The 17,816-nt window shown below is 36.3% G+C and overlaps 1 protein-coding gene across 4 annotated transcripts; it reads right to left on the reverse strand.

Moving 5' to 3' along the window:
- Positions 1–1,094: 1,094 nt before the first annotated feature.
- Positions 1,095–13,564, reverse strand: LOC105140697 (regulator of nonsense transcripts UPF2-like). Of its 4 annotated transcripts, none has more exons than XM_011048741.1 (18): positions 13,382–13,564; positions 13,096–13,164; positions 12,761–12,848; positions 10,982–11,184; positions 9,902–10,246; positions 9,436–9,540; positions 9,144–9,271; positions 7,990–8,166; positions 7,759–7,840; positions 7,046–7,336; positions 6,730–6,927; positions 6,497–6,598; positions 5,691–5,942; positions 5,395–5,613; positions 4,200–4,370; positions 3,558–3,743; positions 2,047–2,511; positions 1,095–1,683 (listed from the first exon to the last, which is right to left on the reverse strand). In XM_011048741.1, exons 2-18 carry the CDS (start codon positions 13,156–13,158, stop codon positions 1,189–1,191), a joined length of 3,570 nt encoding a protein of 1,189 aa, XP_011047043.1. In that variant the 5' UTR covers positions 13,159–13,164; positions 13,382–13,564; the 3' UTR covers positions 1,095–1,188. The 4 variants fall into 4 exon arrangements, with proteins under 4 accessions (XP_011047043.1, XP_011048570.1, XP_011046308.1 ...); XM_011050268.1 differs by having other exon boundaries at positions 13,096–13,168; XM_011048006.1 differs by having other exon boundaries at positions 13,096–13,198.
- Positions 13,565–17,816: the final 4,252 nt, after the last annotated feature.

Raw genomic sequence — 17,816 nt, forward strand, 5'->3', positions numbered from 1 at the left:
GATCTAGAATCTGAAATCACAAAATAAAATCTAATCTTGCAGGTTTTGCCTCGAATAGCCAGCAACATGCTTGTAATATTATATGACCAGGACCAACCACACCGACCTTAGAGAAAAAAATAATCATATTAATATTCGCTTTCTTAAAAAAAAAATAATTTAAAGTGATCTGAGCCTCTTGGTTTTGTTGGGTTGGGATATGTGCATCACAACGTGAGTTACATGGATAACACAAGGTAATTATAGTGGTAAGGTAATTTTATGTATCAAAATATATATATTTTAATTTTTAATATAACATGTCTAAGTTAATTTTAAAATATTAATTTCATATTTTTTTAATGTAAAAATCACTTTAAAAGCCAAAATTCCAGTCCCAAAAAGCATGCGCTGAGGCTCAATCAATAATTGTATCAATGGGCTGGGTGATAAAGCCCATAATAGTTAGCAGGCTGGCCATACTTTTGATAAATTGCATATCCAGTCCCTGAATATTCGAAGAAAGAGAGAAGAGAAATCAATATTGGGAGTCTTGGACGACAAAATAATAAAAAAGAAAAGGAAAAAGAAAAGAGAGAATAGTTTTCATGTCTAAAGAGACCACTAAAACTAAGGGATGACATACTTTATCTGGGCATCACACAAACCACGAATCAGTAATACGGCCTATAATACCGAACAAGACATACAAGGCAGACTTTCACATCTATACAGTGGCAGAAACAGACATGCCCAATTAGGAATATGCACATGGCTTTAATTACAACTACACCCCGCGTGCATGTTTCGGAACGTCCACACTGCAACCCCATACATAGCAATCCTTCGTATAACTTAGCTCTGCAAATCAACAAACACTCTCAATTCCCAACAACAAATCCCAGATATCAACCTTGCAAAATTGTCGACAGAGGGGAACATAATTCTTCCTGCTATAAGGGATAGCTTTCTCCACCACCAAATTGAGGATGTGATTGCAATTATCCTTCAGCACTGACCACAAGGCATAATTCACGCTATTCGAAACCGAGGGAGAACCGGTCTGAATCTATATATCCGAGTAGAAAAAAAAAAATTTCAATCAATTTCTTCTGTTTTTAAAGATCCTTCCTTCTTCTGCAATGACTCCACTGCCTTGTCTCATAAAAGTTCCAGCAAGTCAAACAAATCACTCCCTCCTCTCCAACATCACCTTCTTCTGCCATGGAGTCCGCTACCTGAATGATGATGATGCCGGTAACGTGACCCAGTGCCTCTTCCACTACTTCCTTCCCATGTGCTGCCACGGCTGGTAACTCTGCTGGTACCACCTGGCATCCAATTCAAAGTCTGAGTACCCAAACCATTATTCTCCTCCTCCTCTCGATCATTATACTCCAACACCAGCCTCTTGATGTCTTGCTTCTCTTCAAACTCGGCTGCTTCTTTCTGTTTTGTGCTCTGCACAAGAGAGCAATCCCTAGGAATGTACATCTGCTTTGTTTGTTGCTTATTCCCACGCTTCACAAGAACTTTCACCTGAACATCTTTGTTTCCTCCAGCTTCCTCATCCTCGTCACCACTTTCCCCTCCAACCACCCTTCCATGATGATCCTTAGCAGACCCCTCAAACAAGTTCATGGGTATCGCCATATTTAATGCTGGTCGACCACGGAGTTCCTGCCTGCGCTGCTCCATGCTCTCCTGCACCCACAATTGAAATAACAGGAGTTACAAGGTTTCTTAAATTCTTCAGCAATTATAGAAGTTCGATTCCAGAATCAATTATTTGCAAATGGCAGCAATCACAATTTCCTCGGCATCTCAAAGTTTTCAAATATCAGTCTTGAAACATTATGTAAATGTCCTCATCAAAATGTAGACAGACAACATCATGACTATTTACCCACAGAGTTTAAAGAGCCTTTTCAAACCGCAAAAAATGTTTACATATATATACACAGTGCACTGTGGGGCATTCACATGTGTGCACATGTATATTGCATTCACTATTGACAGGGAGGCACATGCAATTGTGAGGAAAAAAAACAATAATCTGAATCTTGCCTGCATTACAGCTCTCAGTTCCTGCTCAAAACTGGCTGCTTCAAGAGGGTCCACCTCTGCAACCCTTTGTCTGACATGGACTTCATCCTCCTCCTCAGAAGCAGGTCCATCCCCATCATCATCCTCATCCTCTGTGTCAACCCCACCATCATGATTCTCTTCATCTAACTCTTCTTCATCATGTCCATCCTGGTCAATGGTGCCACTGCCTGAATCAGTGTCACTGCCACCAATGTCCTCATGCGATCCATTTTCTTCATTCCCATTCAAAATGCTTTGTCCATTGGCAGAGATGGTATTGGAAGCAGTCCTACATAGCGGTTTGTCAGTGTCAGAGTGCTTTTCACTATTGAGCTTGTCAGTTGAGACAGTTCGTTCATTCTCCTCGAGTTCTATAAGAGCAGCATTGACTTCTTCAATTGATGAATACCGTATCATATTTGGACGTAATTCAGCAAATAAGTCCTGCAAATGCCTTCAATGTATGAGCACATCGCAAACTAACATTGAAAGATGAAGCTATTTAAATTAGCTCCGTAAGCAAACAGAAATAACACCAAAAAAAAACAGAGAGAGATCAGTTTCATAAGCACGAGACTTGCCACAAAAAGTGCTGCAATCTGACTAAAAACCAAATGAAATAGAATAAAAAGACAATTCTCTTTCCATAACTCAAGCTGAAGCTCCTTAAAAAATCGAATTAAAATTCTTATAGTTGCATGATGGAGTTGCTTCTAAAATTTGGAGATGATAGTAAATGTGCCAACCAAGTGCAGCTTAATATAACAAATAGCATTGCCTGATTAATTTCCAACTTATCGTTTCATTTCACAGATAGTGCATTCAAAGCAGAATGCCTTCCATTCTTTTGTTCCCTTTCGTTTCAATTAGGGCTGAAGCAAGTCAATTATTTCTATCGTTCACTGTATTATCCTTTCGTTTCAATTAGGGCTGAAGCAAGAAAATTACTTGGTCACATGTCAATTATTTCTATCGTTCACTGTATTTTGTTGAGAGAAGACACACCCAGGCATGTCACTGATAGAAAAGTTGAAAATAAATATCAAAATATAGGATGTAATTAGTCCTAAAGCCAAATAACTCTCAAGTGCAAAGTCTACTAAAGAACATGCAAGTTGTGAATTTCAGTGATAAAATAGTTTATGAGTTTGTATCACTTGTATTCAACAAAAAATCACAACATTCTTGCATTTCATAATATCTTATTATGAGCCAACCAAATAAATCATAATGGCTTTCAATCTTGCATCAAATCAAAGTATATTGCACAGAGCATGTCCATTCTCTATCTGCACCCACGGAAGAATATTCTTGTATTATTTAAAAAGCAATATCTACTTAAACCAAAGGCATAATTTTGTCATTCCACAATATAGCAATGTTGTTGAACATAAAAAAATTGTTGCTTCGAGTTCCAATCCTCTTATATTAGAAGAACCTTACAGTTAAACAAGATGATAAGAGAGAGTATAAAGAGATGCACAACTGACCTGCAAATCAAATTCAACATCAAGAGGTAGCGAACCTTTGCTGAGAATATACCTCTGAAAGTGTATTAGAAATCGATCAAGTTTCCTCTTAGAAGAACCTCGGTCAAAGTAGTGTCCACAAGTCTCCAGAAGAATGATAACCATCCTGATGCGGAAACAATCCTCTGGTGGATCTAGCACGTCTTGCTAGTAACATGAATAATCAAAAGCATATCATAAAGCAAGCAAAGTGCCATATAAGCAGCAAAAACTAGATCATAAATTTCACCACAAAAGTAATTAAAGAAAGAGCAATATATTAGCACTTGGAACAGATATTATTAGTGCTAAAAATGGAAGCATCACATGCTTCAGGAATAAATGCTGTTAATTTCCTACTTTCTGAGTAAGCAGTCCATATTTGAGTGTATGATGTAATTAATAACCATAATGGAGTAGATACATGTGCAACTTCATTTGCATTTCAAATGACTCCTAATAAAAAACTGGTCAGATGATCAGTTGTCAGACAATAAAATCATGTCTTTCATCAAAGATGAACCTACATAAAATTACCATATGCATAACTGGTTTATATTGATCATTTGTCTTCTCCTAAAATCTTTAATTATATAAAAACAATGAATTGGTAATAGCCCACACCTCTGGAGTGTCATGACCAAACACAAGGATCCAGTACAGCGTCTCAAAAATCACAGATGAATCCACATGTTCATAATTGTATAGTTCCCCCAAGAATCGCATGTGGGCTATGCGCCTCTGCTGCATCCCATAGTCATTTAGTTCCAGCCCAAGCCGAATCTCCTCCAAAACCTGTACACCAAAAGTAAATTGTTATAGATTAAAAAACAACTGTACACATTCATGTACTCACATGCAAACTTAATGCGTTGGAGTCTATGACAATATACCCATGACCAAAGATGCTGGCAAATGAGAATTCAGAACATTCCACATCTTAAAAACATCACTGCCATACAAGACAGATTTGCACAGCTGTCTGCAATTTATTCAAGAATATGGATCGTAAAAGAAATCGTTTTAGTTTCAAAGGCTATTTTTTGTTTCAGATACTCAAGTAATGGTGGCGTGAATAGCTAATAGCCAAGAAGTAATCATAAGAAAGAAATAGGGAAGGTTAGTTTTGAAGGGGAAGGTTATGGAAAAACATATTTAAGGTGTCTTCCAAAAGCCATGCTCCAGTTGATAATTGGACAAGTGTAACACTCTTCAGTTAGAAGTGTCAGCATCGGTCTCTTTTAGATTGTGATAAAACGAGGACATACGCATCTGCTAGAACACATGCCACCATCTATCAGCCGTGCTATCAAGTATGACTATCGCTTTATTAAAGACATCCCTAAAACCATTATGCAAGTTATCAATGAATAACTAAATCTCAGATATCAAGACTGCCGACACGAGGAGCTAAACACACTCACTTCACCAAGCAAAATTATTTCTGATAAAAGTTCCGCTTTCTTCTATGACCATCCATATTCAAAACTACTCCCATTATTCCATATTTATTGGTATCAAATTCTCAAAACTACAAAAATAGAATTTAAATCTCCATTTGTTATTTCTGAAAAGAAGCCATATGGAGGGAAAAATGTTTAATGGCAACAAGTTCCTCGGACTAGAATATTTTCCCCAATAAAACATCTGAATGGTGTAGCTTGCAAATCCTCAACTTCCATTATCAAAATGCCATTAGAAAAACATAAAAAGCCAACTTGGCTATCATGCAAAAAAGCGAGAAAAGAAAAGAATGATATTATCTTTTCAAGGAACAATATGAAATATGAACTTAAATTTTCGAAATGAAAGAAACAACCTCATCAACAACTGCCACTGCAAATTCATCATGATAACGGCTTAAGCCAGCAGTCAGAGAAGCAATCAAGTGAATTTGCCCATACTTCCCTTTATGAACCTTCATAAAACACTTTAAAAGATATGCCTCACATTCACTCCATGGTAATTTACGAAGTTGACGGAGCACATGCTCAATGGAAGACTTGTCTAGATCGGAGAATAATAATTTTCTGATGTACTGCACAGAGAAATCATTGATTAAATATATCTAAAGTCAGAAACATTGAAAAGATGGCATTATAAAATGATTCACACCTGATACAAGGGAGGACGGACTTTAGACACTCGTGCAGACCTTTCAGGTGGTTTGCACAGATAGTAAGCATTTTCTACAAGGGTGCTATGCCGAGGATCCAAATTTTTGACATTTTTCAAGCGCATAAGTATCTCCAACATATTAGCCATGCGCACAGTAGTTTCAGGAGAACGATACAGAAAACGGCCACATGTCTCAAGAAGATTGCAAGCAACATCAATGTTATGGTGAGTGAAATCATCTAAACAAGCCTGTAGGAAACAGAAGCATCTAGGTATAAGCACAGTCCAATAAAATGAAACATGATGAAAGTACCATCTCAGATCTCAACAGACCATATATTAATTTCAAATTCATCTTCCATTAAAAATAAAATACTGATAATGACATTAAGAAAAAAAATACAAATGGTAGACAAAAATGGAGTTAAAAAATTATCTGCATTTAATGTAACATAAAAAATCAGCTCCATTATATATCATGTCCATGGTTCCACCTGCCTTTCTAAACCGAACAGGATCAAAAGCACATGGAATTTTTCAAAGGAATACCGACAGGGTACATAAGTAAAACGGGAAGACTCGTCTACGCGTAAGAATTCACTTGGAGAAATAGCGAATGGTATTGTTGCCAAGGAAAGAGGAAGACTGACAGCATGGATTAATTTCCTGGGATTGACAGAAAGTGCATCTTTATGCAAGAAGATTCAGAGTCATTCCATTTAGTTACAACCAAGGTTCAAATAGGCAATAGAGTAGAAGACAATTAAAAGCAAAACTATAAATGAATAAGCCACTACACAGACCTTCAAGCAACTAAAAACAGTGCTTGCTGGTGCAATTCTGAACTTGCAGAGCTCTCCAATAAATCTAATATTCCTGATCTTTGTCTCGATATTCATTTGATCCTGCAGAAAATTTACAATTTCAAATTCCAATCATAATATTTACAGGCTGAAAATGAATGCCAGTAACAAAACACTGACAAGAATAACAAGCCAATCCATTCTTGCTTCAATGAAACACATCAAAAGCAGACCTTTTTATTTATTAAGGAATTGAACTCCTCCTCCAACATTTGTAAGAGCATGGAAGAGACATCCTTCATGCATGTTGAGAGTGTGGAAACCATGCGTGAGTAGTATGGAAGCAGTTCTAGAGATGTCCTAGGTACACTAAATAATGCCCTTACAAGCTTCTTCCGACTTGACTTTGAATTTAGATAACAAAAATCTACCTGAAACAGCATGTTAAAAAAAAAAAAAAAAACAATGAGATCTTAAGTATAAAGGTTCATAGTTCCTGAAAAATATGTGAAGCACCAATTCAAAAAAAAAAAAAAACAGTGTGATTACAGTCAATTGATCGATTAGGTCACGGCTGACGCAACCAGGAAGCCTCTGTAACAGAGCATCCAAATTAGTCCCTTCAAGACTTTTGAGTTTCTCCTTCTCAATTTCTCCTTTTCTCTCTGCATCTTTTTCTTTCCCTTTCTCCTTTTCAGGATCTTTTACCTTTTCTTTATCTTTTTCTTCCTTATCCTTCCCCTTCTCTGTGCTTTTTCCCTCCTGTAAAGGGCCAGACTCTGTAGAAACCTCTGCCATATCTTGGGTGGGTTGGCCTTGATCTGATTCAGGTGCCAGCTCCTTAAAATAAATGAAGACATCAATGCATAGAATAAAACATAAACTTCTTTTGTGTGAATGTAGAAGTAACATTTTCACAGACGAACCATCAAAGCAACCTAAAACAGAACAAATACACCTCAAAAGGCCTGGAATACATGTAAGTTTAGAAGCAACAAGAAACTCACTTCAGAGAAGAGAAGGGAGATAGAAGGGCCCACAAAAGGCCGCTAACTAGTACAAACCCTACTTCAACCCATTTAACAGCAAAGTACGCAAGTTTTAATGAGTCGTGCAAAATGATTACCATAATTCACAAGCTACTATAAAAATTCACACCAAAAGTCATCATATTCATTTGTTTCACCAATTGTTGCCATATACCATGGTTAAGTCAGGAATAACCAAAGCTGTTATAAAATATATGAGTTTTTATCCCTTACACTTGGTTGATCTTGAGTCTTTGCAGAATGCTCATTTGCTTTTGGTTCTGCCTCTCCCAATAATACTGCTGGAACAAATGCTCTAAAAGGAACATATAAAATCCACCTTAGGTTTCAAGCTGGCAAATTTTGTATATAAGGTAACCAGAATTAAGTTTAATATAAAATGTATTTGTAAAGACTGACACCATTCTTTTAACTTGATTTGTAGATTGTCTAGCCACAACAAACCTGAGATCTGGTAAGCATTCATAGAAGGCTCTAGTATCTTCATCATCCCACAAAGCTTCAAGGAGAGAAGTATCTTTCCCTGCCGCAGGTGATGAAGCGTCCTCCCCACTAGTAACCCTAGTTGTATGACCATCTTCTGGCATCACTGGAGGTTGCATATCAAGTGCTTCTGCTAAACTGATATGAAGAAATTATATGTCAAGGGAAAAGCCATCAGCACATAATACAGATGATGCAAGCTGAAGGGGATTACTTTATAGCCTCCTAAAATACAAGTACCACTATGTGCAACCAGGAAGAATCAACCATAGCATTAACCCAAGCAAGAAAGAGGAGGGCAGAGCACTTAATTGCAGCTACAAATTCACCAACACTACACATGTCATAATTTTTTTTTTTTATCAAGAGCCTATATTCAATTCTAAGGCCCATAATAGGAACACCAGCAATTACACAATTCTCAGCATCGGAAATCCTCTACTTAAAAGTTTCTAAAAAAATCTTGACAAGTTGTTAATTAGCTTAAAAGCTTTCTTGCAAGTTGAGATTGAAGTGAAAACCAAGGCTATGAACCAAAGCCAGCAAGCAACAAAGAACTTTCAGGTAAACATTTACAAATGAGAAACATGAAATGATATGTCTTGCTTAGCTATGCAAGTTAAACAATTGACAACAGAAAAATCAAAAAGTCTACTCTACACACTGGTTTCAGCTGCAAGTTTTATGCCTCCCAGCAATGGCTTTTCTCATCTTCAGCCCCAGAAACTTCATCCAACAAATGACCACAGCACATTGGTTTGACAAACTTCCATTTGCAGTCTAGTTAAAGAGATAATCTTTTGATATGTCCGGAGTGGCATATCTTTTTTAATCAGAATTAAATTTCACATAAACAACCTTTATACAAAATCATCATTCATGAAATTAAGAACATGTACAATAATAATGGCTGTGATATCAAGTAATAAGGTAGAAAGGTTAAGGATTCAGGAAGGCAGATGTAAAGGAAGGAGCAGCAGGAGAGAGAAAATTCACTTGGAAATATGGCATGCTTTAATTTTTACAATGTACGTCCTGCTGCTTGAATGGAGTCTACTTATCTAGTCACAACAGAATAAATAAAAAAAGAAAATGACATTGACAAGCAAACTTACGATGACACATTACGGTACAATTGGTCATAAGATTTTCGCAGCTTTTCATATGATGAAACATTATCATCACTCAGCTCTCCTTTAGCATTCAGCATCTTTGCATTTTCATGCTCCATTTGACGAAGTGACTGTTAAGAGATAAAAATCTATCATTTACCGGCGTCTTAGAAAATAGAAGTATAAAAAGAGATGAATGGAAAGAAACGAAGTTCCTCTTTCAGGCAAGAGCCCGGAAAAATTAAGATTGCAAAGTTGGACTAAAATAAACAGCTAAAGGCAGTAAAAATCTTACAGCATGCTCTGATTGAAGTAGTTCGGCGACAACATCATAATATGTATGAAAGGCTTTCCTGAAGATTTTCTTTTGATCAGTGGTGATGCTAAGGCCCTTGAGAAACTGCAGAGAAATGTCAAAATGTAAGGCAAACTAAAACATGATTGACAAAGTAATCTTAAAAGATCTAAACACAACAAATAATGTGAATAGTACATGTAAATGAGATAGTTATTATCACAAATAAAAGAAAGGTGCTAATCAGGACTAAGATAAACGCAAACTAGAATGAAATTGGCAATGTAAATTAAAGGACCTGAAAACAAAAAAAATGTGAATAGTAAAAGTAAATGAGATAGAAATTACCACCAAAAAAGGTGCTTACACGAGTAAGATAAACTCAGTATCACATTATATATCTTTACAATTACCCAGGTTCAGCAGAGAGGATTGAAAGGGAAAGAATAAAAAAATGAAGCAGCACCTCTTCCTGGGTTTCTTGTCCAGATAGGGGAAGCCCCAGAAAGACTCTTCCTTGTCGAGCAAAACTAGCAAGGAGAGTCAAGTTTGTCTGAGTAGTATCTCTGTCCTTCAAGTTTTCTATACTAGTAAGATCCTTAATAATATTGATGAAAATACTGCTGTCTTCTGTAACTCCAACAAAGTAAAGTTCCAAAAGCAGTTTTAAGGTGCTTCGCTTCTTCATAGCCTTTGAGTTCTTGTCCACGTCCAAGTCTTCCCCTGATTTTCCAGGAAAAAAGATCTTTAAGAGCCCCTGTACCAGGCTTGGTGAGAAGTCTTTGTACCGTTGATGAAGCAGTGAACAGATCTTTCCAAGAAAAGCAAGTGTTAAAATAGTTCAGAAGGGCAGGCAAAATGATAAACATATAATGTGGACTTCATGCAAAAAGTTCAAAGTAAAATGCAGTTTTCAATGAATAGAAAAAACTTGCAAGTTATGTTATAATGCTACACATAACTAGTTATTGTCCCTTGAGAGTTTTGCAAAGTCCCTGCTAGCTGAGAATTATCGCAGACTTGACCCGTCAAAATTTAAAGATATATGAAGATGAGAACAAAGCACTACAAGCAAGGCATTAATTAACTAATCCAGAAACTTGAAACAATCAAAGAAATTTGCAAAACACAGTTAAAACCTAAAGCAGATTCAAAACAAAGAAAAACAGGACAATTAAGCCAAGCAAATAAGTGCATGTTGGACAATGACAAGGTTGCCAAAGTGCTACTTGGTGATAGTGCAATATATAATTTTACAGCACACTTCTGAAAAACTTAACAGTAAGCATTCGAATGTTTTATAACATACCACTTCAGATATTTTCATGTTCTTAGACACGCAATAACCCAGTTCATAGTCCCAAATTGAATGAATAAGCAATAGCTTGAATACAATTTAATATAATTACCATTATCCAGCCACTAAAAAGGTGATCCCTAAAGACATGTCACTGATTTACAAAAAAAATGTTCTGCAGCTAGTGAATCATATCCACACACGGACACACCCAAAAAAAAAAAATTTGCTTGCAATTTTAGAAGCTACCTGAACAGCTGCTTGTATGTCAGAAGTTCTAAGTTTTGCATCACAAATGGATGTCACAGCTTCACTGACAAATTTGCTAAGGTTCACATTTCGCAACTCTTCCATCAGTCCTTCCTTCTGTTCTTCATTTATCTGCCTTAATTTTTTGATAACAGCAGTATTGCGCTTAATGCTGGAATCCAGTGTCCTGAGAAATCCTGAATCTGGTAACGGTGGTAAATTGTATCAATCTCTCCTGCATTCTAGAATTACTACAGAAGATATCTTTTTGTTTGAAACATAGCAGCACACAGTAAAGACTCAAATCACTTTCAAAAGGACGAAAGATTGTGAATCCAGCTGGAATCAAAAGGCATTAGATTTTTTTTATATATAAAAAAAACATGGCAGCTATAATCAAATTAAAGACTAGAGTCATCTTTAAAATATCTAGGGGGTATTAGTCAGGCATGAAGAACAGAGTGTATCTGTCGAAGACTCTCTAGCAAGTTTTAGAAAACCCAACCACATGAGAACTCTCTCCACTAAGATTGCATGTCTGTGAAAGAATTTAAAGCATAATTCACCTTAAAAAAGGATTCATGAGTTCAAGAATATCCATTTCTGGAGTGAAAAGGGGAAGATCTTTAGACATATTGTGGATTAAACCAGAAAGCTCAAGAATATTTCATAAGTCCTTCATTAAATTCAGTCTATGCTGCTCTCATTTTTTAAATTCCAATGGTACAAAATTGTCAGCCACCTTTGCTATCATTTCTTACATCTTGTAATGCCACCACGGCAGCCAGCACAACAGCAATGCTGTTACTAGACTTATTAAAAATCCTATTGATACTAAAAGAAGGTTGCATTTCATGACTTACTACTGAAAGCATGATGTCAAAACCTATCACCACTGCTAACCATCCTTTGCATCACATTGATTATCATTACCGCCATTGAAATATTCTGTCACAAATATGATCACCTCTCACTGTCCTTAGTTCCTTACCCTTTTCATGCCATCACCAAAATGCTACCACCATTCCTTGATTTCTAGATGGTTTTTTCTATAACCATCTCGTGAATGTAGTCCTATACGAGAAGCAGCAACCAATCTCTACCTGCATGAGCATGCCCACTCTCTCCTACTACATCCTATTGTGGCAACGTCAAGCAGCACATTATGAATAAAAATATCATCCTCTCTGGATCCTAATAAACAGTACTGGTGCTAAGGGGAAAACATCAGAGCATAACCAACATGGATTCAATCAGACACTATAAAAACCCTACCAAATTTGAGAAGGTCAAAAATTCATTTTTGGATAGCCAAAATAACACAACATCAATAGTAAAGAGGCAATGCGCAAGGAATTTCTACCCTTTACATAAGATAAAAACCAGTAAAAATAATAAATCAACAGAACAAATAGAGTCATCTGCACTTACAAAAGATTACTCAACACACAATGAAGGTAAAGTCCCGTATTCAATTATCTAATAAGGAGGAAGTGAGGAACGGACCAGAGCCCCAGAAATGTGTGTTTAATATCAGCCTTCAAGAAACCTTATTTCCAGACTCTTTTATTATCATCAGCATTATCAGCCTAATGCCTTTTGTTCATGTCTATCAGGCTAAAACAATGAAACAACTAACAAGCCTTTATTCTTTTCAATCACCAAAAAAATGGTTTCAGAAAAAATTCAGCAAAACCAGACACTGCCAGGTCAGTTTATCCATTTCAGTAACAACTAAACAGTTAAACAGCCCTAAAAAATTCTCGTAACATAACCAACCTGGCCTTTGAGGATTCAAATTGCTTTGACGAAGAGCAACTTTTGCCTCGATAGATTTCTTCATTTCCTCGAGTCGAGCAACCGCTTCCTGACAAACAAAGCAAGTCTTCTTAACAACATTGCTTGAAAAAATAAAACAAAAAAGAAAATGATAACAATTGCAACAACTACTGCATATTCTCAGTAGTTTCGTTGAAGCCAAAAACTAATGAAAAATTCAACTTGAACATCATAAACTAATATTTGTTGTTGGAAAAAAACTAACATGATTCAGAAATTATAAAAGCACGCATATTAAATACTAAAACTGAAAGAAACAAAAACAGCAATCGCACCTCGTCGTCTTGCTTTCTAGGAGTTACACTTCCACCACGGCTCTCATCTTCGTGGTGATCCATCTTTCTCTAATTGTAAACCAATAATTTGTCAAAAGAAAACCTAGAATAACAAATTTCACAGTTTAACTCGTAAAACCCTAGAATTAGCACTAGTTATTGAAACTAAAAGGAACGCGGGGAATAAGAACCAAGCGACCTGCATTGTCTCCTCGATTGTTGTTGCCTGTGTAGTTATACATGAGTATATATAAATAGTTAGTGGAGAGAGAACGTTAAGGTTTACCTGATCGGAGGTTGAACCGGAGAGTCACCGGGATAGTAAAGGAAATTGCGAGGGGGAGAGGAAGGCTAAGCCCAGGGCTTGTTTGGGTTCGAGAAAAAGACCCTTAGATTTTGGAACCTAGGTCAGGGATCGATACTCGGGTTAGATGCGCGAGTTAGTTGCACATTTGCGTGGTAATTAATTTGCGACGTCACGTTAAGGCTATGTTTGGTTTAAATGATAGTACTTTCCTTTTCCTTTTCTTTTTCTGTTTCTTTTATGATTGGGGCCAAAGCCCAGGAAATTACAAAGTAACTGCTCTCGTACAGGGCCAGGCTACCGGTTTACAGCCTGTTGTTTGTCTTTGTGCCTTTTAAAGAATTTGAATTTTTTAAAATTTTAAATTAGTTATTTTTTATATTTTTAGATAGTTTTAATATGTTAAGTTAAAAATAAATTATAAAAAAATAAAAATAAAATTATTTTAATATATCTTCAAAAAATATTTTTAAAAAAATTGTTACATAATATCAAATATTATAACAGCTTTTGCTAACATGGTTGGCCACTCATTAATAACAGCTTTTGCTAACATGGTTGGCCATTCATTATTAAAAAAAATATTTTTTTAATATTTTTAAATTATTTTGATATTGTAATGTGTAAAATATATTTTAAAAAATAAAATATATGTATTATTTTAATATATTCATGGATAAAAAATATTTTTAAAATAAACTACCACTACAAACATTACCTACCTTAAAATGATATTAAAGTGATGGATACCTCTCATTCCCGAGATGTTTATCGTTGACAACTTACGCCGTGCGAGTTAATTCAACCATTTATTATTCAGAATGATTAGCAGTTATGCTTTGCTTCAAGTGATAGTTTTTTTTTTTTGACAAGGTCCAAACCCAAGAAATTACAAAGCAACTATACTCAGACGGGCAACCTTCCTGGTTTAAGCTGTACAGTCAAGATGTTATTTGTTGAAAATTTGAAATTTTTGTTGAGAATTAATGTTTTTTTTTTATTTTAATATGCTAATATCAAATATGAATTTTTTTAAAAAATAAAAAATATATTATTTAAATATATTCTCAAATTTGAAACGCTTTAATACATTCCTAAAAATTCTTTTAAATAATAGTCTTTTCACATCACCAGGTGGTATTCATTGCGTCTGAATGAATCGAGTGAGAATATTAACTGTGATGAAAAAACATTATGGTCAATTCACCGTTGTTATAGCTATCATGGAAATTAACATGTTGCTGTTATTAGTAATATCATGTCATGAATTTGCCGCTACCATTAGGCCCATAACTCTCATCTGTGCCATTTTTGCTATGATAATAACACTCGCTTTCAATACCTTCATCGAGTATTTTTTGTTACCTGGTCCTTTACATCTTTATAGGAGAAGCAGAAACTAGTTTAAATTTCATCTCAGTTCATGCAGTGTTACAATTTCAGCATTGTAACAGAGTATCCTTCCAGCCTCCAAAAAATTATCTGTGCTTCTTTTTTTTATCCTGGGCATCGCTTAGCTTGGCCCAATAACTCCACATATAACAACTGCTATCGCAAGAGCCAGAGTTCTGTCATCTGGACCCAGATCAGTTTAGTCATGGCACGGAGCTGTTAGAAACAATACGGCCCAAGGAAGCACCGAAAACTGAATCCAAAAGTTTTAAATTGAAGCTCAGATCCTTGAACAACAAGGTGATCGAAACAGGTTACAAGGTAGGTCTGCTTACTTGACCTTCTTCTGTGATGCACTTTGAGATTTGAAGACCATGTTCTTGACTTGTCAGTTGCCACCACGTGATTTTGTTCGAGGAGGGAGTGAGCAAAATGTATTGGATTAAACGACCAAAAGAAAACATACGGTTTCTTTTCTTAGAAGATCTATGTTTATAGCTCATAAATTTTGAATGTTCTCCTTGCAGAGAAGCCAAATTTTCAGCGCAGACAATTCAATGTTGAATTCTTGTGGCATACCCCCACACAGATTTTCAATGCTAATTATACGGAACATGAACTAAACCAAAGCCACATTTCACTTGGGGCTGGCACAGGTACAGAACAGAAGGGTGCTTATCCTCAAATTCAAAGCTGCCACTGCAATATTATCCTGTATATATCCAAGGAAATTGTCATTTTTTCCCCTTTCCTTGAACAATGGTCAAGTAATTTATTGACACCTGATTCTAAGGATCAAAGTCCCCATCGTTTTAGCTACTCTTGGTAGTTTCAATCTCTCCATCAACGTCAAAACAAGTACAGCTAGCTAGCTAATGTGATCCAAATTTGTCAAATGGCTCGTTGCTCTCATATTTCCGTGTTCACACACTAGGGCTTGAGTGGAAAGTGGTTGGAGTGAATTAAAATTTTGGATGGAAACTTATGGTTTTACATGCATGAACCCGGTGAACAACCAAGGTCACAGGAGACCTTGACTCCTATTTTTCTCGGATATTTTCACTCGAACATCAGAACGTGTCAGCCTAAAAACATGTTAGTGTTTTTTTTATGGCGTATAATCTCTTTTCCCAGCCTAATACCTTACTTAGCCTCGAGTCCCTAGCCATTAGGTCATATGCCTCGTTTGTTCTGATAAATGTCATCTGGGAAGCTGTAGTCTTTTTTAAATTAATTGTTTTTACGCTACATTCTTTTTTCGCACTAACTGACCAACCATGGCGCTTTTCTTCTCAATCTCACTGTAGTCATACCTCACCTTGACATGCAATTTGGTTGAAAACCATGAGCTTTGGAGCCATGTGATGCTTGTTCATAAACTATCAGAGGAAGTGCGTAGAATATATGAAAAGACTCTTCGAGTGGGGGAGCCAGGAACTGGTTCTGCTGCCACTATCAAAGAAATGTTTTGTTTTTGACAAAATCCATGTTGCCACTACTGAGATTTTTAAAAGATGATAAATATTTATTTTCATATACTGCCTAGAATTAGGGCCTATCCATATCAAATCATGACTGAGAAAACCATAAAAAAAATTTCAACAACTACAAAGAAACAGCTGTCTAACATCAGAATTTCCACTTCTATAATTGAATTTAAGTATTCATTTATCTTGAGTTTAAAAATCAACTCCACACTTCGTGGATCCTTTTGATTGAACTGTTTTATACTCAGCTCCACATATATACCCCACCATCCTCCCTCGACTCTACATATATACCCCACCAGTCCCTTACCCCTTACCGAATAATCCCTTTCTTCATCTTCTCTTCTTTTACCAGCGACTTTGCCAAAAAAAAAACTCTCCTTAGTATCCGTGGTCCTTGACAGGCCTTAGTTTTGTGATTCTCCTCTGTTTGAAAACAGACTTTGTGTTCTGTTTCTCCTACTTGAGAATTTTAAACAATGGAAGATAAGTATGAGGGGAGACCAAAAAGTTCAGGATCAGCAAGGGTTCCTCCACAGAGGGGTCAAGTTAAGGCTAGGATATTCAAGGAGCTGGTCCAGAAAGTAAAGAATGTTGTTTCATTGGCTGGATTGTCACAGAAGGGAATTGGAAATGGTGGCTCAGCTTCCACAAGCACATATACTTCAGAGGGACATTCAGACTCTTGACCTTGAAATGCTTGTGGCAACCAATTCTGCTCCTTCGCTTCATTTCCTTATTCACCAGATTAAGCTTTCTTAACCCGTGTTCACCGTTCTTTTTCGTTGTTTATTTTCAATAAATTGACTTCGAGGCACGCGAACAGGAATATCCTCCCTCTTCATTTTAGCCATTTAGGAGGTGGATTGGAGATGGACTTGGTTGATTAAGAATAGTGCTGCAAGTAAATATAGGTTATATGGTGATTGTGAATTTCTTAAATTCTGGGTTCATTTGCTGGATTCCCAGCTGTTTCACATTTCATCTATAAACATGCATTTATAAAATTTGATTTTCTTATTTTATGCCAAGTTTTACTGGGTTTTTATGTTTTTGGAGCTAGACTGGACGCGAGTCTGTTTCGTTTCTGGGATAAAACTTCATTCATCTCTGAATTTGCTAATATTACAAAGAGTTTCTGTTTCTTGTCCTCTTCTTTTTATGCTTTAATGTCCATGCTGTCAGCAGAAGGTAAAGGCATTGCAGAACTCTTTTCAGTAAACTAAAAGCAGAAAAGAAATGGTGGTGGAATCTTTGAAGAATAATTCATAATTGCGTCTGTTATCTTTATAAATCACAAAGCAAATAACAGATATCAAATGATTCCATTCTTGAACAAGGGCTCTCCATAGAACTTCTATTTGAAGATCCTAACTATTTCTTCCCTCGTTAGTATTGCATACTTTTAACCTCTGAGTTTGCTTGCCAAGCTTGCAATTTCCACAGTAGTTTTTGGTTTCTGTCTAATGAGAACTGGACCAGTGATCCGCTGATCGTACGGGGAAAAGGAAAGAAAAGAAAAAAAGGGCTGCCCCTCG

Source organism: Populus euphratica, unplaced genomic scaffold (assembly GCF_000495115.2).
Source record: "Populus euphratica unplaced genomic scaffold, PopEup_1.0 scaffold1.1, whole genome shotgun sequence".
NCBI classification, from domain to species: Eukaryota; Viridiplantae; Streptophyta; class Magnoliopsida; order Malpighiales; family Salicaceae; genus Populus; species Populus euphratica.

Excerpts from the sequence above, each read along its gene's own strand:
- LOC105140697 (XM_011048741.1), bottom strand. The coding sequence starts at position 13,158 with ATGGATCACCACGAAGATGAGAGCCGTGGTGGAAGTGTAACTCCTAGA. Across the intron at positions 9,541-9,901 it reads GACAAGAAACCCAGGAAGAG|TTTCTCAAGGGCCTTAGCAT; the intron begins GTGCTGCTTCAT and ends ATTTCTCTGCAG. Across the intron at positions 4,371-5,394 it reads CAGTGGCAGTTGTTGATGAG|GTTTTGGAGGAGATTCGGCT; the intron begins GTTGTTTCTTTC and ends TTTGGTGTACAG.